Source organism: Hippocampus bargibanti, linkage group LG10, assembly GCF_051943395.1.
Source record: "Hippocampus bargibanti isolate YZ-2025 linkage group LG10, ASM5194339v1, whole genome shotgun sequence".
Classification (NCBI taxonomy): Eukaryota; Metazoa; Chordata; class Actinopteri; order Syngnathiformes; family Syngnathidae; genus Hippocampus; species Hippocampus bargibanti.
In genome coordinates, this window is record NC_142743.1 from 23,951,924 (window position 1) to 23,979,703 (window position 27,780).

The 27,780-nt window shown below is 40.1% G+C and overlaps 2 protein-coding genes across 3 annotated transcripts in view; one reads left to right on the plus strand and one right to left on the minus strand.

Moving 5' to 3' along the window:
• Positions 1-27,780, minus strand: part of LOC148893038 (dorsal-ventral patterning tolloid-like protein 1) — a 59,360-nt gene that overhangs the window by 22,052 nt on the left and 9,528 nt on the right. The window contains exons 1-5 of one of the 2 annotated variants that reach the window (XM_089006160.1): positions 19,432-19,449; positions 14,272-14,404; positions 13,826-13,921; positions 13,610-13,645; positions 11,950-12,394 (exon numbers count right to left, since the gene is read on the minus strand). In XM_089006160.1, the coding sequence (XP_088862286.1) occupies positions 11,950-12,124 (175 nt within the window). In that variant the 5' untranslated portion in view covers positions 12,125-12,394; positions 13,610-13,645; positions 13,826-13,921; positions 14,272-14,404; positions 19,432-19,449. Of the gene's footprint in view, positions 1-11,949; positions 12,395-13,609; positions 13,646-13,825; positions 13,922-14,271; positions 14,405-19,431; positions 19,450-27,780 lie in introns of those variants that run through there. The other variant, XM_089006161.1, reaches the window with a different exon arrangement.
• Positions 17,054-26,517, plus strand: tnip2 (TNFAIP3 interacting protein 2). The gene is made up of 6 exons (XM_089006163.1): positions 17,054-18,500; positions 19,435-19,725; positions 20,964-21,050; positions 21,437-21,709; positions 22,896-23,012; positions 24,323-26,517. Exons 1-6 carry the CDS (start codon positions 18,207-18,209, stop codon positions 24,614-24,616), a joined length of 1,356 nt encoding a protein of 451 aa, XP_088862289.1. The 5' UTR covers positions 17,054-18,206; the 3' UTR covers positions 24,617-26,517.

Consider the following 27,780-nt stretch of genomic DNA (forward strand, 5'->3'; position numbering starts at 1 on the left):
AGCTATTCAATTAGCTTGCTACATAGCTCACTATCTAGTTAAATAGATTGATACATAGCCCGCTATCCAGTTAGCTAGCTAAATAGATTGCTGGATAGCGATCTAGCTACTCGGTTAGCTATCTATATAGTTAGCTAATCGGCTAGCTAGATACATAGAGAGCTTGATATTGCGATAGATAGATGGATAATTAGCACGCTAGATAGCTCACAACCCAGTTATCTAGCTATATAGCTAGCTCGCTATCCAGTTAGCTAGCGAAATAGGTTGCCTGATAGCGAGCTAGCCAGCTGATTAGTTAACTAGATAGCTAGATGGCTAGCTAGCTAGATAGATAGTAACCTAATCGGCTAGCTAGGTACCTAGAGAGCTTGATATTGAGATAGATGATAATTAGCTTGCTAGATAGTTCACAACCCAGTTATCTAGCTAGACAGCTAGCTCGCTATCCAGTTAGCTAGCTAAATAAGTTGCTGGGTAGCGAGAAAGCTAGCTGATTATCTAGATAGATAGATAGATAGATAGATAGATAGATAGATAGATAGATAGATAGATAGATAGATAGATAGATAGATAGATAGATAGATAGATAGATAGATAGATAGATAGATAAGTAGGTAGATAGATAAGTAGGTAGATAGATAAGTAGGTAGATAGATAGATAGATAGATAGATAGATAGATAGATAGATAGATAGATAGATAGATAGATAGATAGATAGATAGATAGATAGATAGATAGATAGATAGATAGATAGATAGATAGATAGATAGATAGATAGATAGATAGCCAATCGGCTAGCTAGGTACCCCGAGAGCTTGATATTCAAATAGATAGATGGATAAATTGCTATTTACTGTCATTCCATCAAATTATAAATGTCAAGTTGTTAGAAAAAAAAACATCGAACCACACAATTTTATTGTAGGCGTTATTTAGGACAAGATGGAGGCAGAAAAGTCAGATTTGCGAAAGCAATGCCGGAAAAAAAGCCGTCCGATACCCGGTGCGGACGACAACTCTTCCTGTTCCTTTGGGAATGTGCAAAAGGTACAACTCGGCTTCCTCCTGCATGAGCAAATGTGCCATGGCCGCCCCGCTCCCCCCCCCCCCCCAGCTCGTCCGCCCACCGCAGTCTTCCCATCGTGTGCTATCAGGTCATGTGTTAATCCTTTTGCCCCTGATGTCCCCTTTTTCCCCCCCACCCCCACCGCAGCTCCGCTCTACTCAGGTTGGGTCGCCTTGCACTATTGTCGGAAGCTGAGAAAACCATAAGGGAAAAAAAGGGGAATCAGATACAGACATACCTCGGTTTACGAACCCCTTGGTTTACGAACTTTTCGGATTATGAACGTTAAATTTATGAAAGTTTTACCTCGGCATACAAACTATTTTTCGGGATACACACACGGAGCGCCACAATGAGTGATTGTCGTTCGCGAATGAGCCCGTTCTCCTAACAAGAAAATGGCCGCGACAATTTTTTTTGTCCTCTATACCCCGCCCCCAGTCGTCGGTTAAAGCCACCTGATTGGTCAAGAACGCAGCAGTGAGGGGGCGGGGGTTTAAACATTAAAGAGACAGGCAGATGACAGAGAGAGAGAGTGAGAAAATGGTGAGAAAACAGTGAAATTTGGACTTCAACTTTGATAGTTCAAAGGCAGAGTGTAGACTGCAAGGTTAAAGTATCCCATCAATCAGAATCAGAAAAACTTTATTCGTCCCACAATGGGGAAATTTGCAGGCTCCACAAATAACCCGCACAAGCCATCTGTGCACTTGCTGCAAAAAAGCTATCAACCTTGCTAAACAGAACACAATGGATGAGGAACAAGGTAAAATTATGGCAGAGAAAGCACCGACAAGAGATCATTCCCCAAGATGCTGAAAGAAGGCTACGTTCCTCATCAAGTGTTTAATGCTGATGAAAGCGGCCACTCCATTCCATCAAGCCACCAACGACCATCACAAAGGTAAATATAACGACTTTATTATACAGTATAGTTTATTTCTTTAATTATAATACCATAGCACATTTATTATACATAAAATAAGGTATACTTTGTGTAGTTTTAAGGCTTAGAAAATTTGAAAATTTTGTTTTATGGAGACCTGGGAACAGATTATTCTCATTTTAATGGTTTCCTATGGGAAATTAATTTTTGAGATACACACTTTTCGCCTTACACACTTTGTCTGGGAACCAATGAAGTTCGTAAGCCAATGTATCACTGTACTTCAAAGCCATGCTGACTGACCCGTTCTCCTTGAATTTCCTGATGTCCCGTTTGCTCGATTTCCTGCAACCTTGTCCCAGAATCCTTTTCACGGTGGCATGACACAAAGCCAATGAAAAGGCAAAATCCCAACCGGATGCCAACACGGTGACTCACGCTCACACTTTTACACACTGAAATATTCAACACTTTGGGCGTCCTCCATCTGCTGTCGCAATGCTTCTACTGTAAGTCCAAAACCCAGCTTGGGATAGCTAGCTAATAGATGGCTAATAGCTAGCAAGCTAGATAGCTAGCTAGATAGCCAGCTAGTTATGTAATAATAATAATAATAATAATAATTCATTTCATTTATAAGCGCCTTTCAAAGCACTCAAGGTCATTTGACAGTCAGGGGATATGTTTTTTCTGTGGGTGAGCAGCGGTAGGCACACGCGCCAGCATTTACTCAGCCCGGAATACCTCAAATAGATAGAAAGCTAACTAGCTAGCTAATAGCCAGCCAATAAATAGCTAGCTAGATAGCCAGATAGCTAATAGACAAAAAATAGATAGCTAATTAGGTAGCCAGATAGCTAGCTAATAGCTAGTCAATAGATAGCTAGCTATATAGCCAGATCGCTAATAGACAGCTAATAGATAGCAAATAGATAGCTAACTAGGTAGCCAGCTAGATAGCCAGCTAAATAGCGAGCTATGTAGCTCGCAAAATGGCTAATTGATAGCCAGCTAGACAGCTAATAGACAGCAAATAGATAGCTAACTAGATAGCCAGCTAGATAACCAGCTAGTATTATATTGTTATTAATGTCATTCATTTTTTTTTATTTTTTTCCCCATGTTCATATTATATGAACTGCGGTGTAGAATTAGTACGAGGTCAAATACGAGGTCACGCCGCAGTTTGGCTTAAAATGCGTGCATGCGTCGCTACATGTGCGGCACCGTAATATTATTACATCGCATTTTGGACATGAACGTAAAATCATATTAAAAAAAAGATTATCTCTTTGGCCCGTTTGATGATTTTTTTTTTAATGGAATCATTGTACAAGCTGCTTGTTGATCCACAAAAAAAAAAATGAAGGTGACTTCCGATTAAAGGACAACCGACACCTTCGGACAAGTTGTGTCTGATTCTGATTTGTAATTTGTAAAAATCACTTCAAATGACTTCTACTGAGCGTATTTTACAAAGATTCCAGCGCATATAGCTATATTTTACCTTTTAAGACTGGCAATGAATATTCAGGAAGTCTTGTTTTCCAGTTGATGACGATTCCCTAAGTGACGTCACAGAGGGAACGCCCCTGACCGAGAAAGCGACACACAATGCATTTTGGGTACTTTTTTTCGTCTGAAAACTTCATGTTGATCTGTTTTGATGGCGAAATTAGAAGGAAAACTACATAAATAATATAATATATACACAAATAATATTTGATACTAGTTGACACAAATTCCCAGCAGACAAATCAGCCCATTTCCAACGGAGCTTGGGCGCCATCTTGTGCATTTTCTGGGACGCCACATTAGAGTCCAGATGGCTCGAATTGATACGGAAGGACTTCTTTAATGGATTCCAAACATTTATGCTTTCCTCTTCAGAACTATTTGAATCATATTCATAACTGGATGAGTAACAAGAAAGCATCTTCTCCCAATCTGAAGCCATTGTTTTGATTCTGGAGCAAGGCAAGATGTCCTGGTGTGACGTCACGAACAGGGGGGCGGGACTTTCTGAAACTTGGCATCTCCGAAGTCATTTTGAAGTAGTTTTGGGACATTTTAACTCATTTTTATTGGTGTTTTGCATTTGACAAAAAATATCAGCCTGCGTGTTTTGGACATTTTAGACGCGATAAAACGTTTTTCTGATGTCAGTTAGGAAACAAAACAAATGGTGTCGGTTGTCCTTTAAAGCACACAAAAGCACATGCGCACATTGAAGATCGATCACGATCGAGCGGTCGCCTAAGCAGGTGAGCGGCGCGACGGAATCGCCGACTCATCACTAATCCGAATCGAGCAAGCAGCACTGCGGAAAACAGCTAGTATCGTGTTTGTGCTGAGGCGGGAATTATTATTATTATTATTATTATTATTATTATTATTATTATTACAACAACCCAAAGTGACAAAAAAAGCAAAATTATCTGTCTATCTAGGTAGCTGTGTAGCTGGCTATTTATTAGCTTTATGGCTATCTAGCTAGCTAGCTAACTGTCTATCTGGCTATCTATTAGCTATCTGTTAGCTGGCTATCTAGCTAGCTTCCTATCTATTTGAGTTACTTCCGGGTTGAGTGAACGCCGGCGCATATGGCTGCCGCTGCTCACCCGCAGAAAAACCGATTTTGTGACTGTAAAGTTGCTTTGAGAGTTTAGAAAGGCACTTAGAAATGAAATGGTATTATTACAAAAACAACAAAATCCATTTAGCGTCTTTTAGTTAGCTGTTAGATATCTAGCGAGCTAGCTAGCAATCTCGATAGCAATCTATTAGCGATCTATTATATACAGTATATACCTAGCTGGCTATACATCCATTTGCTATTTATTGGCTATCTGTCTAGCTAGCTATGTAGCTGGCTATTTATTAGCTATATGGCTATCTAGCTCGTTAGCTAATTGTCTATATGGCTATCTATTAGCTATCTGTTGGCTGGATAGCTAGTGTTCTATCTATTTGAGTTACTTCTGGGATGAGTGAACGCTGGTGCATGTGGCTTCCACTGCTCACCCGAAAAAAAAAAACAATTTTGTGACTGTAAAGTGGCCTTGAGAGTTTTGAAAGGCGCTTAGAAATGAAATGGATTATTATTATTATTATTATTATTATTACAAAAACAACAAAATCCATTTAGCGTCTTTTAGTTAGCTCTTAGATATATAGCGAGCTAGCTAGCAATCTCGATAGCTATCTATTAGCTATCTATTAGCTATCTATTAGCGATCTATTATATACAATACATAACAAGCTAGCTCGATAGCTATCTATTAGCTGGCAAGCTAGCTTTCTTTCTTTCTATTTGAGTTGTTTCCGGGCTGCGTGAACACTGGGGCATATGGCTGCCGCTGCTCACCCATAGAAAAACTAATCCTGTGACTGTAAATTGACCTTGAGTTTTGAAAGGTACTTATAAATGACATTTATTATTATTATTATTATTATTTTAAAAAATCAGTCCATTGACCTTCCATTAAATTGGACGTGACGACCAAGGGGGCAAACGCCAACGCCCCGCTGACCCTGCGCCGCCATCGGAGCGCCTCGTTATTCCGCCTCCTGTTTTCACTGGGAAAACACAACGGCACTCTTTGCCTGTCTGCTTATCTCCTCCGAGGCCCGCGCTGAGAGACAACACGCACGCTGACGCGCTCTTCCAACTCTTTGTGATTTCCTTACGTGGACATGCGCACACACACGCACACAAACCTGTTTCAATGGTTTTGTGAGGTCCGGATAACTCCAGATAAGGAGTGAGGACCACCGTTGCTGATAAAGTTTAGAGACGAACTAGTGTTCCATTTGAACACTAAATGTCACCCCATTTCCCACTTTTTTAAAAACAAAGCAATAAAAAGTGGACTTGAAACTGAAATAACAACAGGAGTGAGGACTCTGAATGGCTACATTCAAAGTCCTCATCCCTGTAGTGAAATTGGTTAAAATATCATTTTACTTTTTGTGGTATGAACTTTTTCCTCTCGTTAACCACGCACACACACACACACATACTCACACACACACATAATCACACACACACAGTGAGTAAAAAGTGTGTGTATCCAAGTGAAATGAAAATACACACCAAAAAATCATTGTGGGTAACTTTATGAGGACCTCTCTGAAATGTTAACAGATGCATATATAGACCTTTCGAAGCCTTTAGAATGAAAAACTAGTGAGGACCGGCCATATGGTCCTCACTTGTCAAAAATGTCCTCACTACGTATGAGTGCCTTGCATGCTGGGTCCGAGAGGACAGTAATTTCATCTGTGCTGCATGTCGTGCATATTAGCATATTTGACAATAAAGCTGACTTTGATGCTATAAAATGTTAGTGGTCCTCACAAGAATAGTCATACAAACACACACAGACACGGTGCGCTCCCTCCATTCACCGGCGCTTATCTCTTCCTGGTTGTCTGCATCCTGCTGCTCAGCTGGAGCTCTCACACATACACGGACACACACTGAGGGTTTCCAAGTCATTCATGCTTCCTTCCATAATCACTGCTTTCTCTCTCGCTCGCTCTCTCTCACACACACACACACACACACACACACAGACACACAAAGTCCGAAAGGTTCTTCCCTTTCTTCACCAGGAGCCCAAAAGACAAAGCGTCCTTGTTGTCCCGTTGACACAGTCAAGCACGGCGAATAGTTAATTCGCTTTCCAGAAAAAGAAATGAAATCAAAAGTTGTTATAAGAAGAAGAAGAAGAAGAAGAAGAAGAAGAAGAAGAAGAAGAAGGTTAAATTTATGAAAATGTTACCTTGGCATACAAACTATTTTTCGGGATACACACGGAGCTGCCACAATGAGTGATGTGTTGTTAGCGAACGAGCCCGTTCTAACAACTGTTTTTGTCCTCTATTCCCCGCCCCCAGTCGGCGGTTAAAGCCACCGGATTGGTCAAGAACGCAACAGTGAGGGGAGGTAGTTTAAACATTACAGAGACAGGCAGCCGACAGAGAATGAGTGACAAAATGGATAGAAAACAGTGACATTTGGACTCGTTTCAACTTTGCTAGTTCAAAGGCAGAGTGTAGACTGCAAGGTTAAAATATCCCATCAATCAGGCTCCACAAATAATCCGCACAAGCCATCTGTACACTTGATGCAAAAAGCAATCAACCCAGCTACACAGAACACAATTGATGAGGAACTAGGTAAAATGATGGCATAGAAAGCACCTACAAGGGATCATTCCTCAAGATGGTGAAAGAAGAAGGCGACGTTCATCATCAAGTGTTTCATGCTGACGAAAGTGGCCACTCCATTCCATCAAGCCATCAACAACCATCACAAAGGTCAATAAAACCACTTTATTATACTGTAGAGTTTATTTCTTTCATTATAATACCATAGCACATTTATTATACATAAAATGGGGTGTATTTTGTGTAGTTTTAAGACTTATTTTGTGGAAAACTATGTTTTATGGGGACCTGGGAACGGATTATTCTCATTTTAATGGTTTCCTAGGGGAAATGAATTTTTGGGATCCACACTTTTCGCCTTACACACTCTGTCTGGGAACCAATTAAGTTCGTAAGCTAAAGTATCACTGTACAATATCTATTATTAAATCCACGGCTTATGTGGTTACATCCCATCTGTATTCAGTAGTACATGTGATTTGTGTATCAGTACATCTACCGGTGCGTGACATTGAAAACAAAAATGATGACTCAGCACAATGAAGGCCTTGGAATGCGCCGCATTCCAAGGGTACATTTCCTGCACGCTCAAATGACATCGTGGATCCTTTTGATCACGAATGCGCATAATAATAATAATAATAATAATAATAATAATAATAATAATAATAATAATAATAATAATAATAATAATAATAATACATTTCATGTCTAAGCGCCTTTCAAAACTCTCAAGGACACTTTACAGTCACTGGATATTTTTTCTGCGGGTGAGCAGCGGCAGCCACACACGCCAGCGTTCACTCAACCCGGAAGTAACATAAAGTAGATAGATAAATAGATATAAAAAATGGACAAATACATAAATAAATACATGGATAGATACATATATAAATATCTAAATTAATAAATCGGTGTATGGATAGTAATAACAATACATAAAGGGAGAGATAAATAAATAGATAAACAAATAAATAAAGGGATAAATATATAGATAAATAAATAGATGAAATGATAAATAAAAAAAATGAATAGATACATAAATACATGGATAGATACATGTATAAATAAATAGGTGAACAGATAAATAAATGGCTAGATAAATCAATTAATAAATAGATAAACAAATAAATAAATGGATAAATACATAGACAAATAAATAAATATATGAATAGATAAACAAATAAAAAATGGATAGATACATAAATACATGGATAGATATATCAATAAATAAATAGATAAATAAATAAAGGGAAAATACATAGATAAATAAATAGATGAATAGATAAAAAAAAAAATGGATAGGTACATATATAAATAGGTGAATAGATAAATAACTAACTAAATAAAAATAAATAAATAGATAGAGACATCAATAAAAAAATAGATAAACAAATAAATAAAGGGATAAATATATAGATAAATAAATATATGAATAGATAAACAAATAAAAAAATGGATAGATACATGAATACATGGATGTATAAATAAATAGGCGAATAGATAAATAAATAAATGGATAGATACATCAATAAATAAATAGATAAACAAATAAATAAATACATAAATAAATAGATGAATAGATCAATCAATAAATCAGTAAATAGACAGATAAACAAATAAAAAATAAAATAAATAAATAGATAACAAGCGGGCAAAAAGATTAGCAAGACGACCACTCAATGTCAACATCCTTCAGTCAATGATGCATTCATGTACATTTTTATAGCGCGAAAATACCAACATGCTTTTTTTTTTTTTAACCGCCAGACTTGCTTTGTTGCTTCCGACGTATGTAGACTTACTGTCTCCTTGTGTAACACACATGCACGCACACACACAGATGAAAGTAAGGTGCACACAGAAAGGGTTGTCGGGTTTATGGATTTGGTATGTGAAAAATGTGTGTGTGTGTGTCTTTGTGTGACTAGTGTTGTGAGGACCTCTAACATTTTATACTATACATAGCGAGGACATTGCGCCAAATTAGCATCTAAGCTAACAAGTCAAAGTCAGCTTCATTGTCAAATATGCTAATATGCATGACCTACAGCACAGATGAAATGACTGTCCACTCGGACCCGACGTGGAAGGCATTTATAACAAACATAATAAACACAAAAACGCCAATTTGCAGTAAGAGAGAGAGGGGAGCCGCTACGTGTTCACGCGCCGTCATTTTGGGGGAGAAAAAAAACAAAAATGAAAAAATAAGACTTAGCTTAGCCCCACTCCTGTGTTTGTCCGTCCCTCAGGGTGCCTTTAGTCATTATTTTGGCTGCGACGTTAGCATTGTAAAGTCACACTTTGCTGGCTAACCCTCCGAGGTTAGCCTTTATTAGCCCAGCTGTTATTCAGACCGTCACCGCCCGCTAATATCTGCGCTGTATAAAAGTCATCGCCATTGGGGAGTTTGTATAACATAGCGACCGGAACAGTTTTCTTGACAGGTCAAATGGATTCATTAAAAATGTTGCTTTTATTATTATTATTATTATTATTAATACTTGGCTGGCTATCTCGCTGGCTACCCAGCTGGCTATCTAGCTAGCTATCAATTTGCTATCTATTAGATATCTAGCTGGCTATTTATTAGTAATACGGCTATCTAGCTACCTAGCTAGTGAACAGTAGCCCGTGTGGCTGCCGCTGTTCACCCAAAGAAAAACTGATCCTGTGACTTTAAAGTGACCTTGAGAGTTTTGAAAGGCGCTTAGAAATGAAATGTATTATTATAATTATTATCTTGAGGAATGATCCCTTGTAGGTGCTTTCTCTGCGATAATTTTACCTTGTTCCTCATCAATTGTGTTTTGTTTAGTTGGGTATTATTTATTATTATTATTATTATTATTATTATTATTATTATTATTATGAGTTTGTGAGTCAATTAGTCAATATTTTAATGGATTTCGACTTTCGACCATTTTGACTTACGACCGTTTTGACTTACGACCGTTTGGTCAGAACGGAACTCGGTCGTAAGTCGGATTTTAGCTGTATTGTTTTTTTTTGTTATGTATTTATTTAATTATTGATGATCATATTTTCCTTTCACACACACAAGGCACTAAAATATACAGAAACACAGGTTTCATCATTCTAAGTGGGGGGAAAAAAATGCGCAATGTGGAAGTGTTTTGTAAGAGCGCATGAGAGCATTTGGCTTGTATCTGAGAGGTCATCCGGAATCTTTTTTCCGCCCTCATTAAATGCTGTGCACACATGCGCACGCGACTTGAGGTTTTCTCAGTTCAGCCGCAGTCTTTCATTAAATGTGAGTGAGCGCATCCTCGCGTACGTTCGCCAGATGTTCCTCATCTGCTGTGATGGCACGTTCACCATCTCACACACTCACACTTGTATCGCCTTGACAATTTAAGTACGTCCGTGGACTTTTCCAGGGTCCTGGATACTAGTCATACCAATGTCTTTGCATTTTAAAATGAGAAAAGCAACATGAAAATGACCAGAGTGAAGGTAAATCGTGAATAACCATTTGCCATTGTGACCCACATGAATGCAATACAGTAGCATAGAAGGCCTACGTGTTCATAAAAATGTTTGCATTTCTCAAGATGTACAGTGATACCTCTCGGTTTACGAACTTTTTGGTTTACGAATGTTAAATTTATGAAAATGTTACCTTGGCATACAAACGTTTTTCGGGATACACAAGGAGCTGTCTCAATGAGTGATGTGTCGTTCGCGAACAAGCCCGTTCTTCTAAAACCAAAATGGCAGCCGACTGTTTTTGTCCTCTATTCCCCGCCCCCAGTCTTCGGTTAAAGCCACGTGATTGGTCAAGAACGCAGCAGTGAGGGCAGGTGGTTTAAACATTAAAGAGACAGGCAGACGACAGAGAGAGAATGAGAAAATGGAAAGAAAAGGTTAAAATAACCCATGCAAAAACCTATGAACCCAGCTAAACAGAAGACAGTTGATGAGGAACTAGATAAAATTATGGCAGAGAAAGCACCTACAAGGGATCATTCCTCAAGATGGTGAAAGAAGGCTACGTTCCTCATTTAGTGTTTAATGCTGATGAAAGCGGCCACTCCATTCCATCAACCCATCAACGACCATCACAAAGGTCAATAAAATGACTTTATTATATAGTCCAGTTTATTTCTTTAATTATAATACCATAGCTGATTTATTATACACAAAATAAGGTATATTTTGTGTAGTTTTAAGGCTTAGAAAATTAGAAAGTAGAAAATTATGTTTTATGGGGACATTGGAACGGATTATTCTCATTTTAATGGTTCCCTATGCGAAATTAATTTTTGGGATACACACTCTTCGCCTTAAACACTCTGGTATCCAATTAAGTTCATAAGCCAAGGTATCACTGTACATTGCTCATTAGTTGATCATAATATCAAAAAAAATGCATCGATTTTGTGATACTCAAGGATTGGATGGTTGTAATCTACAGTATTTGCATTTCGTATAATGGTTACAAAATGGAACGGATTATTCTCATTTTAATGGTTTCCTATGAGAAATTAATTTTTGGGATACACACTTTTCACGGCTTACACACTGTGTCTGGTAACCAATTAAGTTCGTAAGCCAAGGTATCACTGTACGTTGCTCATTAGTTGATCATAATATCAAAAAAATGCCTCGATTTTGTGATAGTCAAGGATAGGATGGTTGTAATCTATTTGCATTTTGTATAATGGTTACAAAATGAGGTAAAACGATACATTTGCACGCTGATATCAAATACGGGCGTCACTAAACGCAACACAGGGTATATCAAGGTAACGGAGAAGTAACGAAGAAGTAAGAGTGGAGTATTGTGACTGACCAGCTTTGCAGGGGTCCTTGTAGTCGATGGCGTCCGGCCTGTCATTGTCGTAGTACTCGTAGTCGCGGTCGTCGTAGTCCACGCAGAAGCCCACCTTGGCCCACACGCTCAAACCGGCCAGCAGCAGCGTCAGGCAGCGCGTCTTGGCGACCACCGCCGAACGGAACGAAGCCATCCCGGCAAACGAGCGAGTGGAGTGGAGGCGGGACGGGACAGGACGGGACGGGACCGGAGCGGAGCGGAGCGGCTCCTCCAACGCCTTTGCCCCGACCTGGTCGTCCCCCCCTGTCGGCCCGGCTTGCCCCGGTCACCGGTCCCCCCGGTGAGCGGCGCTTAGGACGCCGCTAAAGCGCTGTTGTCCTCGCTGGCCGCGCTGGTCCGTGAGCCCCCCATCGCGCTCCGCCGCCGTGCCGACGTCGAGGGGCCGTCACCCCGCAACACCGAGCTGGAAGTCCCGCAAGAAGAAGAAGAAGGTCCGTGAAGACAACGCAGCCGGGCTCCTGCTCCAATCATCCGCCCCGGACGCGCAGGCGCGCGAACACACATGCGCGCGTACGTAGGAACTAACTATGGCTTGTGAAAACTACGAAAGTACACGAACGCGATATATATCGATATATATCGACCACTTTCACAGCACCTCTCCACGAGTAAGTCTGACAGCGGACTCGTGCGTCGTCTACCTTGCTTCATCTCTCCGGGTTGACGTGAACGTCTCTCGACCACTTTCGCGGTCATTTTTTTATGCTCTCTCTCTCTCTCTCTCACACACAGTTAGATAAATAGCTAACTAGATATAGATAAATAGACATCTATCTATCGATCGATCGATCGATCGATCGATCGATCGATAGATAGATAGATAGATAGATAGATAGATAGATAGATAGATAGATAGATAGATAGATAGATAGATAGATAGATAGATAGATAGATAGATAGATAGATAGATAGATAGAAAAAATGTTTTTAAAAAGAAAACCGGTCATGAAATCTGAACCTAAAAGTTTTGGTGCCACTTTCTCCTTCAGATGTGCTGCTCATTATCTTTGTGTTGTCATATTATTTGTTAATTTGTTTGTTTGTTGTTGTTTTTTATTTACTTTATGATACTTCCGGGTTGGCGCGTGTGGCTGCCGCTACTCACCCGCAGAATAAAATATCCTGTGATTTTTTTTTTTTAGATAGATAGATAGATAGATAGATAGATAGATAGATAGATAGATAGATAGATAGATAGATAGATAGATAGATAGATAGATAGATAGATAGATAGATAGATAGATAGATAGATAGATAGATAGATAGATAGATAGAAAAAATGTTTTTAAAAAGAAAACCGGTCATGAAATCTGAACCTAAAAGTTTTGGTGCCACTTTCTCCTTCAGATGTGCTGCTCATTATCTTTGTGTTGTCATATTATTTGTTAATTTGTTTGTTTGTTGTTGTTTTTTATTTACTTTATGATACTTCCGGGTTGGCGCGTGTGGCTGCCGCTACTCACCCGCAGAATAAAATATCCTGTGATTTTTGAAAGGCGCTTAGAAATGAAATGTATTATTATTGTTTTTGCATTGACGGCAATATTGTCAACAACGTGCTACTAATCTGCTACCACATGCTCGGTTGCTCTCACACATTCACATGCAAAATGCTGACCTGCACGCTCCCATCACGCCATTGTCCTTTCGAGTCCTGACGTGAAGAGTTAAAGGGGAGAGGTGAATATTGCAAGCGGGGTGGGGGGTGCATTGGTATAGTTCGCCTGGTCCCCCCACCCCGCCCCGCCCCACGACACCCCACCCCACCAATACTACACTCCACAACCTCCACGACTAAACGAGATTATCAAACGCTGTCCCTTCTAATCCCGACCTGCAGTGGAGGGACTCTGCAGGTAGCGCCATTCTGACGTCACGCAGCCAATCCAACCCGCAAGCTGTCCAACTGCAAACATGGCCGCTGAAAATCCTTTACATACACACACACACACATGCAAAAAGAAGTTCAGCGCTTTGCAACCGAGCGTGAGCCATCAATTAAATACATTTTGTTTTGCAATTGTTGTACCTCGGCTTATGAACTTAATTGGTTCCCAGACAGAGTGTGTAAGGTGAAAAGTGTGTATCCCAAAAATTAATTTCCCATAGGAAACCATTAAAATGAGCATAATCCGTTCCCAGGTCCCCATAAAACATCATTTTCTACTTTCTAAGCCTCAAAAATATACACAAAATACCTCATTTTATGTATAATAAATGTGCTATGGTATTATAATTAAAGAAATAAACTGTACTGTATTATAAAATCATTTTATTTACCTTTGTGATGGTCGTTGATGGCTTGATGGAATGGAGTGGCCGGTTTCATCAGCATGAAACACCTGATGAGGAACGTATTCTTCTTCTTTCACCATCTTTTGGGTTGAGGGAATGCTGGCGCGTGTGCCTGCCGCTGCTCACCCACAGAAAAAAAGTATCCCGTGACTGTAAATTGACCTTGAGACTTTTGAAAGGCGCTTATAAATGAAATGTATTATTATACTTATTATCTTGAGGAATGATCCCTTGTAGGTGCTTTCTCTGTGATAATTTTACCTTGTTCCTCATCAATTGTGTTCTGTTTAGCTAGGTTGATAGCTTTTTGCATCAAGTGTACAGATGGCGTGTGCAGGTTACTTGTGGAGAAAACAAAGAAATAAAAAGTGGACTTGTAACTGAAATAACAGCAGGGCTGAGGACTCTGAATGGGTACATTCAAAGTCCTCACTCCTGTAGTGAATATGGTTAAAATATCGTTTTACTTTTTGTGGTATGAACATTTTCCTCTCATTAACCACGCACACACACGCACACACACACACATAAACACACACAGTGAGTAAAAAGTGTGTGTATCCAAGTGAAATGGAAAGACACACCAAAAAATCATTTTGGGTGAATTTGTGAGGACCTTTCTGAAACTTTAACAGATGCATATATAGACCCTCTAGAAGCCTTTAGAATGAAAAACTTGTGAGGACCAGCCAAAAGGTCCTCACTTGTCAAAAATGTCCTCACTACGTATGGTATAAAATGGTAGCGGTCCTCACAAGAATAGTCATACAAACACACACACATACTTAAAATGCATCCAGATCAGCAAAATGTCCTCCTGTTAGACAACAAAGCAAGCTATTGAGATTAATGCTCTCTACAAGTATTCGTGTCCCTCTTTAAATCCGACATTGATCCGTGTGTCCCTGAAACTTTGTGAAAGTACCTCACCAGCATTTAGCTAGCACACACACACACACACACACACACACACGCGCGCGTGCGCGCGCGCACACACACACACACACACACACACACACACACACACACACACACACACACACACACACACACACACACACACACACACACACACACACACACACACACACACACACACACACACACACACACACACACACACACATTGGAAAGTGGAGAATAAGTGCTGTGGTTTGCAGATATGGTAGAATTTTTATTAAGGGTTACGAAGGTCCTCTAAAAATTGCTTTGTCGGCCAAAAATCGTCAATGGTCATTTTGAGGGCTTTTGTAAACGTAAAAACTTGCCAAAATTGACTCAAGTCTGCATCCTTAGTTAGTAAAATGAAAACTCCAGATTTTTTTTCAAAAACGAGTTTGACAAACATGACTTAAGATGCAGAACATTTTCCATTTTGCTGCCCAATGGCAGTTTCACTTAGCGGCTAAGTCCTAGCTACATGAAATTTGGGAAGTATGTCTATCATTTGGAGACCCACAAAAAACCCACGTCCCAAAAAAATACCAAGGTGTTGCCATTTTGGTTTATTAAAGTGGCCATTTTAAAGGTGTACTGAACCTTGTAGGTGCTTTCTCTGCGATAATTTTACCTTGTTCCTCATCAATTGTGTTCTGTTTAACTGGGTTGATAGCTTTTTGCATCGAGTCTACAGATGGCTTGTGCGGGTTATTTGTGGAGGCTGATTGATGGGATATTTTAACCTTGCAGCCTACACTCTGCCTTTGAACTATCAACGTTGAAAGGAGTCCAAATTTCACTGTTTTCTATCTATTTTAGCACTTTCTCTCTGTCGTCTGCCTGTCTCTTTAATGCTTAAACCACCTCCCCTCACTGCTGTGTTCTTAACCAATCACGTGGCTTTAACCGAAGACTGGGGGCGGGGAATAGAGGACCAAAAAAAAAAAAAGTCGGCTGCCATTTCCTTGTTAGGAGAACGACACATCACTCATTGTCGCAGCTCCGTGTGTATCCCGAAAAATAGTTTGTGTGCCAAGGTAAAATATTCATAAATGTGACGTTCGTAAACCGAAAAGTTTGTATACCGATCTATCACTGTATTTTGTAATCCAGATTTTTTTTAAACGATGCAGTCCCACTAACTACATAAAATTTGGTCAGGATATCTATCACGTGGATACCCCACCAAAAAGTCTGCTAAAAGCCATGACCTAAAAGTTGCGTTTTACTTTGCAGGAGATATTTGAGGGTAATTTTGGTTCAAATGTAGAGAGAAGGAAATCCAAAGTCCAAAAAGGAAATCCTCCGTTTACATGACAACTTGTGGATTCTTTCTCTCCCCCTCACTTGTCATTTCCTGTTTTTCATCACACCTTCTTGTTGTGTTTCTTGTCATGCAACGATTGGACCTTATCAGAGGAGAAGAAGAATTATGGCCCAAAGGATGTTTGCATGAATGACAAGATGGCACAGGTGCACGTTAAGGTGACAGTAAAAGTATGCGGGGAAATGGGAGGGGAGGAAACTGATGACTATATTTGATATAGTGTATTTTTGTACATGAGTAATTCGTTTTTTACATAATTTCACATGATTTTTGGTGGTTAATTAATTTAAGCAACAATTTAAGCCATTTGGGAGCTAAAAGAGCCGGATCTTTTTAGTGAGCCGAGCCAAAAGAACCGGCTCTCTGAGGAGAGACGGAATTCCCATCCTAGTAGCAATACCTAATATGTCCACGCGGCGGAGCCATGTATTAAACTAACAGAATTCAAAGGGGAGCAAGTGGGTGACTCAAACCTTTTTTTTTTGCGGTCATGTATTTTTTTTTACCCCTAATGGAGTAGAGGGGTGTAAAATATAAATATTTTTTAAAAGGTGGCGTTTATTTGTGGCTTGGGTGTGTTCCCAATTTTGGTCATTGTGCATTCACCTGCGTTGTAACAGAAAAATACTCGTTTCTTTGCTTTTTTTGGCTCGTGTTCCCCAAAGGTTTTTGGTCGTATTAAACAAGTTTCAATGTACATTTGTCAGAAGAAGATAATTGTGGAATTCATGCGGATGCCGCATCTCCGTGTGCGTTTGGAAACCTTGTAAGGTACAATTGGCGATTTTAAGCGGAAAGCTAAAATTCGTCGACAAACATCCATTGGCAAGGTTCGTGTACAAGTTTTTTTTTCCCGGATACCGTTTCCTCATTATTCGTTTAGCTCAAAACATTGACATTTTCGGATTTCTTTCGGGCATTGAATGCGCCGTCTAGTTGTCACCCTTGAGTAGTTACCGAGCGTTTATCTCCCATATATGGCCATGGTGCATTCATTGACAACACAAAAAAAAAACAGGTGTTAGTCGGAACTCCAGGGGAATTCGTAACTGCCGCGTTTAAAGGTACGTGTGGAAACCCTGTAAACTACGTTGGGACAGGGCGCTTTCCAACGTTACGTTCCAAATTGTAGCCAAACACCCGTGAGTTAACGTCAGCTTCGACAGTTGAGTAATTGGCAAACGTTTACTCATATTTGTCTCGGTTTGAATTCAACGAATGGTTATTTAGATATCGGATTTTTATATTTCCCGCTGCTTTTGAACGCCCCGCCGATACATTAGCAGCTAAAGTTTAGCTCGCCATTAATTCGAATTTTGAGGGTAATTTTCATGAAAAAAAAAAAAAAAACAAACAAAAACAACACAATAATTAGTCTCATAATGTCGCTAGGAGACGGTGAGTCTGCAAGGGCACACGGTGCTCACTTTGATGAATCTCCAAAATTCCAAGGGAAGTTCCCCAGGAAATCCCCCGCTCGGTTATATTATCGTCGACGGCGTGAAGCCACACCGCCCTAACAGCAGTGCCACTTCCTCGGATACATTCGAGAAGGGCAACCCGGGTCGGGAACCGTCGCGCGGTGGATTAGTAAAAAAAAAAAAAAAAAAAAAAGTTTTTTTTCGAGCCACGATCGATCAAACCTCCTGTAAGAATGGAGCCAGCCGACGTGGACAAGAAGCGGAGCTACAGCACGCTTAACACGCTGTACCACGAAAGCCGGCGGGAGATGGAGCTCCTGGCTAAGCAACTGGCGGTCAAGGACAACATTATAGCCGAGCTCAAGTTGAGGCTAGCCGGCCACGAGAGGCTTTGCTTGTCGGTGGGCGACAACCAGTCGGTGGTGGTCGGGCCGTCCAAGTCGCTGCTGGATAGTTTGTGCAAAGAAATTTACAAGGTGAAGCAGAAGAGCAACGAGACGGATTTGAAAGTGGTCAGACAAGAAGAGGTACATTTTCCGACTTTGTTCATTGGCTTTTATTTAGTTATGGGTGATTATATATTGGCTTAAGATGACATCTGTACTTCTTTGATGGTGTCGGACGTTTCGCTTCTTATCCAAGAGGCTTCGTCAGCGAACTAAAATTTGCTGGTAGTTTTGGCCCTAAATACTGCCCAGACGTGGCAGTGGCAGGCTCTGCTATGATAGGTCCCTGCTCTCAGGTTGGGGGGACCAGGGGACTTCCCTGAGGCTACACTGTCCTGACTACATTCCATTGTCCTGACTGATTACTTCTATTGTCCTGCCTGATTATGGGGTCTACGACTGGTCTGATTGCCCCATTTGCTCTGTTATCACCTCATCAGCATAACTAAGCCTATGTTGCCTAAGAAGTCTGTTGTACAAACGCCGACGACAAGCTAATAGATAGCTAACAGATAGTTAGGAAGGCCCTCACTCAACCCAGGAGTAACTCAAATAGCTAGAAAGCTAGCTAGCTAATAGATAGCTAACAGATAGCGAACTAGGCCCTCACTCAACCCGGAAGTAACTCGAATAGATAGAAATCTAGCTAGCTAATAGATAGCTAACAGCTAGCCAGCCAGACCTTCACTCAACCCGGAACTAACTCAAATAGATAGAAATCTTGCTAGGTAATAAATAGCTAACTAGGCCCTCACTCAACCCGAGAGTAACTCAAATAGATAGAAAGCTAGATAGCTAATAGATAGCTAACTAGGTCCTCACTCAAACAGGGAGTAACTCAAATAGATAGAAAGCTCACTAGCTAATAGATAGCTTAACTTTAACACACATTTTCACAACACTACCAAAATCTTGAATTTGGAACACAATCCATTTTGGATTTTTGTTTTTGGTATAAACATCGGTAACAAACGTAGCTTAGCGGCGACGTAGTGATTGCAAGTGTTCTTACCAGGAGATCCAGAGACTGAACGAGCAGCTTCGTCAGAAGGACGCGCAGATGGAAAGCGTCAAGTGCGCCTCAAAGAGCCCCGGGGAATCGAACGGGGATCTGGAAAAGGACCTGGAGCTCCACAGGCTGCGCTCGGCCGAGGCCACCGGGGCCGTCCTGTGCACGTCGCTGGCCGAGGAGGCCGAGCAGCTGCGGGGCCAGCTGGGGGCCACCGTGCAGGTGTGCCGCCAGTTGATGGCCAAGTTGGAAAAAAGCAAGCAAGCGGGCGAGAGAGCCGCCGCCGCGACCACGCAGGTGGGCGACCCTCCGTCCGTCGTCTGCCAACAACAACCGGAAGAAACACTTTGGCTAGCGGCCAAAGATTGGCTTTTGGCGCTAACAAAAAGAAGATGGCCGTCATCTTTTGATCATCGACAGATCACTTGAACTGTGGAAAACCATTAATAATCATCGTCATCATAATAATAAATAATAAATAATGAATAAAAAATTACAATTTAAAATTTAAAAATTAAAATTTAAAATGTAAAATGTAAACATTTTGAAATTAAAAATAATAAATATATAAACAAAGAAAGACATACATGAATCTTCTTCCTTTCCCTTGGGCTTTTCCCCTCAGGGGTCGCCACAGCGAATCAACGTCCTCCATCTTTAGAGGTTTGATTCGCATATTTGTTTTGGTCAAGCTTTTACGTCGGATCCCCTTCCTGACACAACCATCTGTATTTATCCGGGCTTGGGACCAGCACAATAAGACACTGGCTTGTGGCTACATTAAAATACAAAGATAAATACATGTATAAATACATAAATCATACATAAATACATATAAACAAATAAATACATAAACACTTACATAAATACATAAATATATATAAACAAACAAATAAATACATAAACACTTACATAAATACATAAATATATATAAACAAACAAATAAATACATAAACAAAGACTTAAATAAACATATACGTAAATACATACATAAATACATAAATATACATATACAAACTAATAATAATAATAATACATTTCATTTATATGGGCATTTAAAAACTCTCAAGGTCACTTTACAGTCACAGGATCAATTTTTCTGTGGATAAGCAGCGGCAGCCACACGCGCCAGCACTCAACCCGGAATAACTCGAATAAAACGCTAGCTATCTAGCTAATAGTAGGAATAAAACGACTTTATTATAGAGTACAGTTAATTTCTTTAATTATAATACCATAGCACATTTATTATACATAAAATAAGGCATATTTTGTGTAGTTTTAAGGCTTAGAAAATTAGAAAATGAAGTTTTATGGGGACTTGGGAACGGATTATTCTCATTTTAATGGTTTCCTATGGGAAATGATTTTTTGGGATACACACTTTTCGCCTTACACACTGTCTGGGAACAAATTAAGTTCGTAAGCCAAGGTATCACTGTACTAACAAAAAAAAGTATTTTCATGCAAAATCAGATTAAATAAAATGATCCATGAGCATTTGAATGCTAATTCCACACCTGGTTTCCGTGTAGACGCCTGAGTCACCCGACAGATCTACGAATCCTGAAATCCGCAAACTCGAGGAGGAGAATCGGCAGCTGAAGCAGCGTGTTACCTACGTAAGAAAAAACAAGTGTGAAAAAAAAAGACGTCCAACATAAATACGTCTGTGTAAGCTCTGAGTCGTACAGGATTGGTCCATCGATGACAAGGTTTCTTCAGCCGTCATCTGTACTTTTTTGAAGATGTTGGACGTTTTGTTTCTTATCCAAGAGGCTTCGTCAGCGAACTAAAATCTTTTGCTGGTAGTTTTGGCTCTATATATATATATATATATATATATATATACTACCAGCAAAAAAATAGTTTGCTGACGAAGCTTCTTGGATGAGAAACATCCGACACCTTCAAAGATGGCGGCTGATGAAATCTTTTCATCGATGTCCAACATAAAGCAAAATAAAAAATTAAAAAAACTCCCACTGACCGCCCATGTGGTTTCCAGGTCCAAGGCTTGAACTCGCAGTGGCAGAAGTACGACTCGAGCCGGGAGGACTACATCCGAGGACTTTGTCAGCGGCTCAAGAGCGTGACGGCGCCATCGCCGCCGCCGTTGGCTCCTTCGCTGGCCTCGGCCGGCGCCGCTTTGCTCCATCAAGAGATTTGCAGACTCAACGGCCTTCTGGAGGCCAAACTGAGCGAGTGCGTCAGGCTGCGAAGAGAAGCCCAAGAAGCCGACAGCAATGACAGAGAACGCATTCAGACGCTGGAGCAGCAGGTCGGCAACCGGCAATTCTTCACATTAGAAACAGTTGTGGACGAGTGATGTGTCGTTCGCAAACGAGCCGGCTCTCTGAAATGAACAGAAAAAGCCGCATCAGTCAGGAATTGCGTGTGAATTTCGTGTGAAGTTGCAAAAACTACATAAACACAGCTAGGTTTAGCATTTAGCTAACCATGAAAGCATTTTAAGAATAATACTAATAATACATTTCATTTATCAGCACCTTTCAAAACGCTCAAGAACACTTTACAGTCACAGGATACGTTTTTTTCTGCGGTCAAACCCGAAAGTACGTGTGGCTGCCACTGCTCACCCGCACAAAAAAATATCCTGTGACTGTCAAGTGACCTTGAGAGTTTTGAAAGGCTGGCTACCTCGCTGGCTATGTAACTGGCTACCTGGCTAGTTATCTATTTGCTATCTGGCTAACTAGCTGGCTACCTAGCTATTTGCTATCTATTCGCTATCTAACTAGCTGGCTGGCTACCTAGATAGCTATCTATTTGCTATTTAACTAGCTATGTATCTATTAGTTATCCATTAACAGTAATACATTTCATTTCTTAGCACCTTTCAAAACTCTCAAGGTCACTTTACAGTCACAGGATGAAATTTTTCTGTGGGTGAGCAGCGGCAGCCACACGCGCCGGCGTTCGCTCAATCCGGAAGAACTCAAATAGATAGAAAGTTAGCTAGCTAGCGAATAGATAACTCATAGCTAGCTAGGTAGCCAGCTAACTAGTTAGATAGCAAATAGATAGCGAATAGAAATGTAAATTTCTCCACTGCGAGACTAATAAAGGCAAATCCAATCCAATAGCTAGCTGGCTAGCTTTCTATCTATTTGAGTTACTTCCGGGCGGGAGTAACAAAGTTAAAAAAAACAACAACAAAACCTAAATCTTATGAGAGAATACTTGCTGTAGCAAGAAAACAATCGTTTTTTTTAAATTTTAGGTCACTGAAATTCTGCCGTGAGTTCCAAAAATATCCTGTCAATGACTGGTGTCAAAGTCAAGGCCCGGGGGCCAAATGTGGCCCGCCACATCATTTTATTCGGCCCGCGAAAGCATGTCAAATGCTAGGATGCTTGCTAAAGTCCTCACTAAAATGTCAAATAGTCATTATTTTTTTTCCCCAAAATATGAAAACAAATGTTTTGTTTGCTCGATTCATTCAGGTACTCATCTACACCGAAGATTTTAAGTCTGAGCGGGCCGACCGGGAACGAGCTCAAGGACGCATTCAAGACCTCAAAGAGCAGATTTGTCACTTGAAGCAGCAACTACACAAACAGGTGAACAATTGCCCCGATGCACACGCACCTTTTTTTTTTCTTTTTGCTGTTCTGACTTTCTGTCACTGAAAAAAAAATCTGTCACTTCCTTTTCGTGTCTTATATTTTTAGGTTATGAGAATCCAATTTTTCAAACTAGTTTGGAAATCCATTTTTTTGTTTGTTTGGTAGCTTTTAGCACTTTTTGTGGGCTTTTTTTCAGTGGAACAAACAACTTGTATGTATTTGTTACATTTTAAGGGATTTTTTTCCCTATAAATTTAATTTTTGGAGCCATGGGAACCTGCTTTTTATGGACAGTATTCAATTTTATTTCCCCTATAAATGTATTTAAAAATTTCCAGCTATGGGAATCTGCTTTTTATTTGTTCAATTTTAAGGGATTTTTTTCTTGTTGACGGTTATACCTTGGCATACGAACTTAATTGGTTCCCAGACAGTGTTTAAGGCGAAATGTGTGTATCCCAAAAAATAATTTCTCATAGGAAACCATTAAAATGAGAATAATCCGTTCCCGGGTCACCATAACACATAATTATTTAATTTTCTAAGCCTTAAAACTACACAAAATAAACCTTATTTTATGTATCATCAATGTGCTATGGTATTATAATGAAAGAAATAAACTGTACTGTATAATACAGTCGTTTTATTTACCTTTGTCAGCATTTAACACTTGATGAGGAACATAGTTTTCTTTCACCATCTTGAGGAATGATCCCTTGTAGGTGCTTTCTCTGCCATAATTTTACCTTGTTCCTCAATCAATCAATCAATTGTATTCTGTTTAGCTGGGTTGATAGCTTTTTGCATCAAGTGTACAGATGGCTTGTGCGGGTTATTTGTGGAGCCTGATTGATGGGATATTTTAACCTTGCAGTTTGAACTATCAACGTTGAAACAAGTCGAAATTTCACTGTTTTCTCTCCATTTTCTCACTCTATGTCGCCTGCCTGTCTCTAATGTTTAAACCACCTCCCCTCTCTGCTGCGTTCTTGACCAATCACGTGGCTTTAACCGAAGACTGGGGGCGGGCAATAGAGGACAAAAAGAGTCGGCTGCCATTTTCTTGTTAGGAGAACGGGCACGTTCGCGAACGACACGTCACTCATTGTGGCGTTCCGTGTGTATCCCAAAAAATAGTTTGTATGCCAAGATAATTTTTTATCATAAATGTAACGAACCGAAAAATTCGCAAGCCAAGGGGTTTGTCAACCGAAGTATGACTGTTTATTTCACAGCCAATTGTTTTTGTTTGTTTTCGTCACATGATCACAACACCACTAACATCTCCAAATCATCTTCGTCAGGGATCGACCCGAGAACCCAGGGAAATCCCCGTATGTCACGTACACATCGCTCACCGAATCTCGTCGTCGTCGTCTTCTTCCTCGCGGCGCCACCACCGGGACGTCGCCGATCGTTCGGGGGCCCGAAACAACACGCCGCCACGTCTGTCGGCGGTTCTCTTGCCGTCGCCGCCGCAGGACGTGGCCATGATGGAAGTCCCGTCAGATCTTCAGTGCCCGCGCTGCTTGGCCATCTTTAGCGAGGACGACGCCGCCCGCTATCTCAATCACTGCGAAGAGTGCGCCACCTTGTGAGAACGGATGGGACAGACATTTTATGCACTACACGGATTACCTCAAGCTGAACAAAAAACTAAACATTTTTATTCGTGACAAGAGTCTTTTATTAAAGGACAACCGACACCTCCGGACAAGTTGCGTCCATCATTTGTCAAATCACTTCATGTGACTTCTATTTAGCGCATTTTACGACCTATTTCCACGACGTATAGCCATATTTTAAGACTGGCGCTGAATATTCAGGAAGTCTTGTTTTCGAGTTGATGACAAAACCTGACGTGACGTCACGGAGGGAACGCCCCTGACCGAGAAAGCGACACACAATGCATTTTGGGTACTTTTTTTCATCTGAAAACATCATGTTGATAGCGAAATTAGAAAGAAAACAACATAAATAACGCGATGGTGAATCGTTGTGCGTCGCAGCCAATTGCGGTAACACGCATAAAGTATAGATAGCAAATCGCCAGCTAGCTAGATAGCTAATAGATAGCAACACGCGCCAGCGTTGACTCAACCCAAAATAACTCAAATAGATAGAAAGTTAGCTAGCTAATCGATAACTAATAGATAGCAAGTAGCTAGGTAGATAGCTAATAAATAGCAACACAAGCCAGCGTTCACTCAACCCAGAAGTAACTCAAATAGATAGAAAAGGCCATGTCTGGGGCTCCATACTAATGTGTTGGTGCCGCTGCTCACCCACAGAAAAAAACTGATCCTGTGATTGGAAAGTGACCCTGAGAGTTTTGAAAGGTGCTTAGAAAACAAATTATTATTATTATTATTAAGTTGCCACAAATTCCCAGCAGACAAATCATCTTGTGCATTTTCTGGGACGCTACATTGAAGTCCAGATGGCTCAAATTGATACGGAAGGACTTCTTTAATCGATTGCAAACATTTATGCTTTCCTCTTCGGAACTATTTGAATCATATTCATAACTGGATGAGTCACAAGAAAGCATCTTTTTCCGAATCTGAACTCTCTGAAGCCATTGTTTTGATTCTGGAGCAAAGCAGTTTGTGAAGGAGTATCCTGCCGTGACGTCACGAACAAGGGGGCGGGACTTTCTGAATCTCCCCAGTTTTTAGCTCATTTTGTGGCAGTTTTGGGACACTTTAAATCATTTTTATTGGTCTTTTGCATTTGACTAAAAATATTCGCCTGCCTGCGTATTTTGGCTATTTTAGAGTCTATAAAACGTTTTTCTGATGTCAGTTAGGAAACAAAAAAATGGTGTCGGTTGTCCTTTAACCCTTGAGCTAAGGTCACGCAATAAAATCTTAGGCCACCAAAAGGCGAATTTGTGTATTTTTGGGCATTTATCGTCGTTATTAGCTTTGACTACTTTCTGCTTCTGTGCTGTCCATATAAACAGATTGTTTTGGCGCAAATACCAGTAACAGACATTCACTATTTGAAGCCAAATTGCCTTTTTAAAGTTTTTGGTAAATGCAGGTGGGGGGAATATGCCATTTTGAAATATTAAAATATTTGTATAAGTTGTTTTGATATAAATTACCCGATTGAAATCCATTTACATCTTTTTTTTTAATGGAAAATGTCCCCATTTTGAATTTTCATGTGAAATATCGATCACAATCGCTGAAACAATCATTGTTAACGGTCGCACAAAACTTTATTTGCATACTTTGAATACAAACTGTCCAAGCTTCCTCTTGTTGAATCACAAAATCTCACTTGGTGCTACAAATCCATTCATAATTTATTATCAGACACAAAAAAGCCATAAAATATCGTTCGACTGCTAGATTATTTTTAATATAAAATATAGAAATGTATTTATTTCATTTATAATGTTTGCAAAGGAGTTGATTTTGGAAGATATGGTGCTTTTTTTCCCTCCTTTTCCCTCTGAGCTGATTGTCTATTTTTATAATAAAAATATTTCATAAATTCAAAGTAATCTGAGTATCTGCATGGTTTCAAAAGTGCATTAGCCAGAAGCGAAGATGTAGCTCGGTTTCAGAAAGGTCGCTGACCCCAGAGCGTGTCATGTAACATTTATATGCGGGTGGTTGGGAAAACCCCTCGCCCCATCTCTGCCTGACGGGGTCATGTGACACACACACACACACACACACATGCGCACACTAGCTGTCAGATGACTGGTATAGTATTACAAACACACAATGAGCAAACGGCGGCTACAAACCAGTGCATCAGTGTAGCATCAGCATGAATCAGATGTCACGGGTTCGGTAGAGTCGGAGCAGGAAGTGGGACATCCCCTGCTCACACAGGAAGAAGGATGCTAACAACACATGCACAAAGCCCAACAGACTCGGTGAAACATGAAGGCGCACACCAATGCTCACAACAAAGAAATACGCATTGATTGTGATAAATTGTTACAATCCACCAAAACGAACATCAAATAATATTTTTAACAAAATAAAATACAAGCGACAATTTTAAACGCATACTAAGTGAAATTTTCTAATACCATATTAAAGTGCATTTAGATGGCTTTCAAATGATGTATAGATTATGACAGACTCTATGACAACTACCAGCAACAATTTAGTTCGCTGACGAAGCATCTTGGCTAAGAGGCGAAACGTCCCACACCTTGAAAGAAGTTCAGATGACGGCTGAAGAAACCTTTTCATCGATGTTCTATGACAAATAATAAGGAAATAATTTTTAATTATCGAAATATGAACGGATTTTCTGCCTGTAAATACACAATTAAAATAATGATGAGCGAGTTCTTTAGTACAGTTTAAACGATCATAACTTTCCTAATTTTTGGCAGATCTTAACGAGTAAGGTACCATTGGAAAGCTTTTGGAATTCTAAACAAAACCAGACAACACAAGAAAAGATTTAAAATATAAATGAGCAAATATCAACGATCGAATGCAGGCAGATTTTCCTCAGAAATCCAAAATGGCTGTCACTGAATACTAGGAAAGAAAATTGCGAGCTCTAGAAATATATATGCTAATGCTTCTCTTTGCTTGAAACTTGGCACTTATGGAGACAAATATATATTCTACCACTTCTATGAGTTATAAAAATACAACTTACTCACCTTTATAAACTGTAGTGTTAGCAAAAAGGGCGTAAACTTCAATCCATCCCCCCGTTTCTCGTTGTCGCCGGCCCATCACTAGAAACGTGCCATTTGTTTGAAGGCACAAATGTTACT

Bases quoted from the DNA above. Each gene is read 5' to 3' on its own strand.
- tnip2 (XM_089006163.1), top strand. From the start codon at position 18,207: ATGGAGCCAGCCGACGTGGACAAGAAGCGGAGCTACAGCACGCTTAAC. The intron at 21,051-21,436 runs GTAAGAAAAAAC...TGTGGTTTCCAG, and splicing joins TGAAGCAGCGTGTTACCTAC to GTCCAAGGCTTGAACTCGCA. The intron at 23,013-24,322 runs GTGAACAATTGC...CATCTTCGTCAG, and splicing joins AGCAGCAACTACACAAACAG to GGATCGACCCGAGAACCCAG.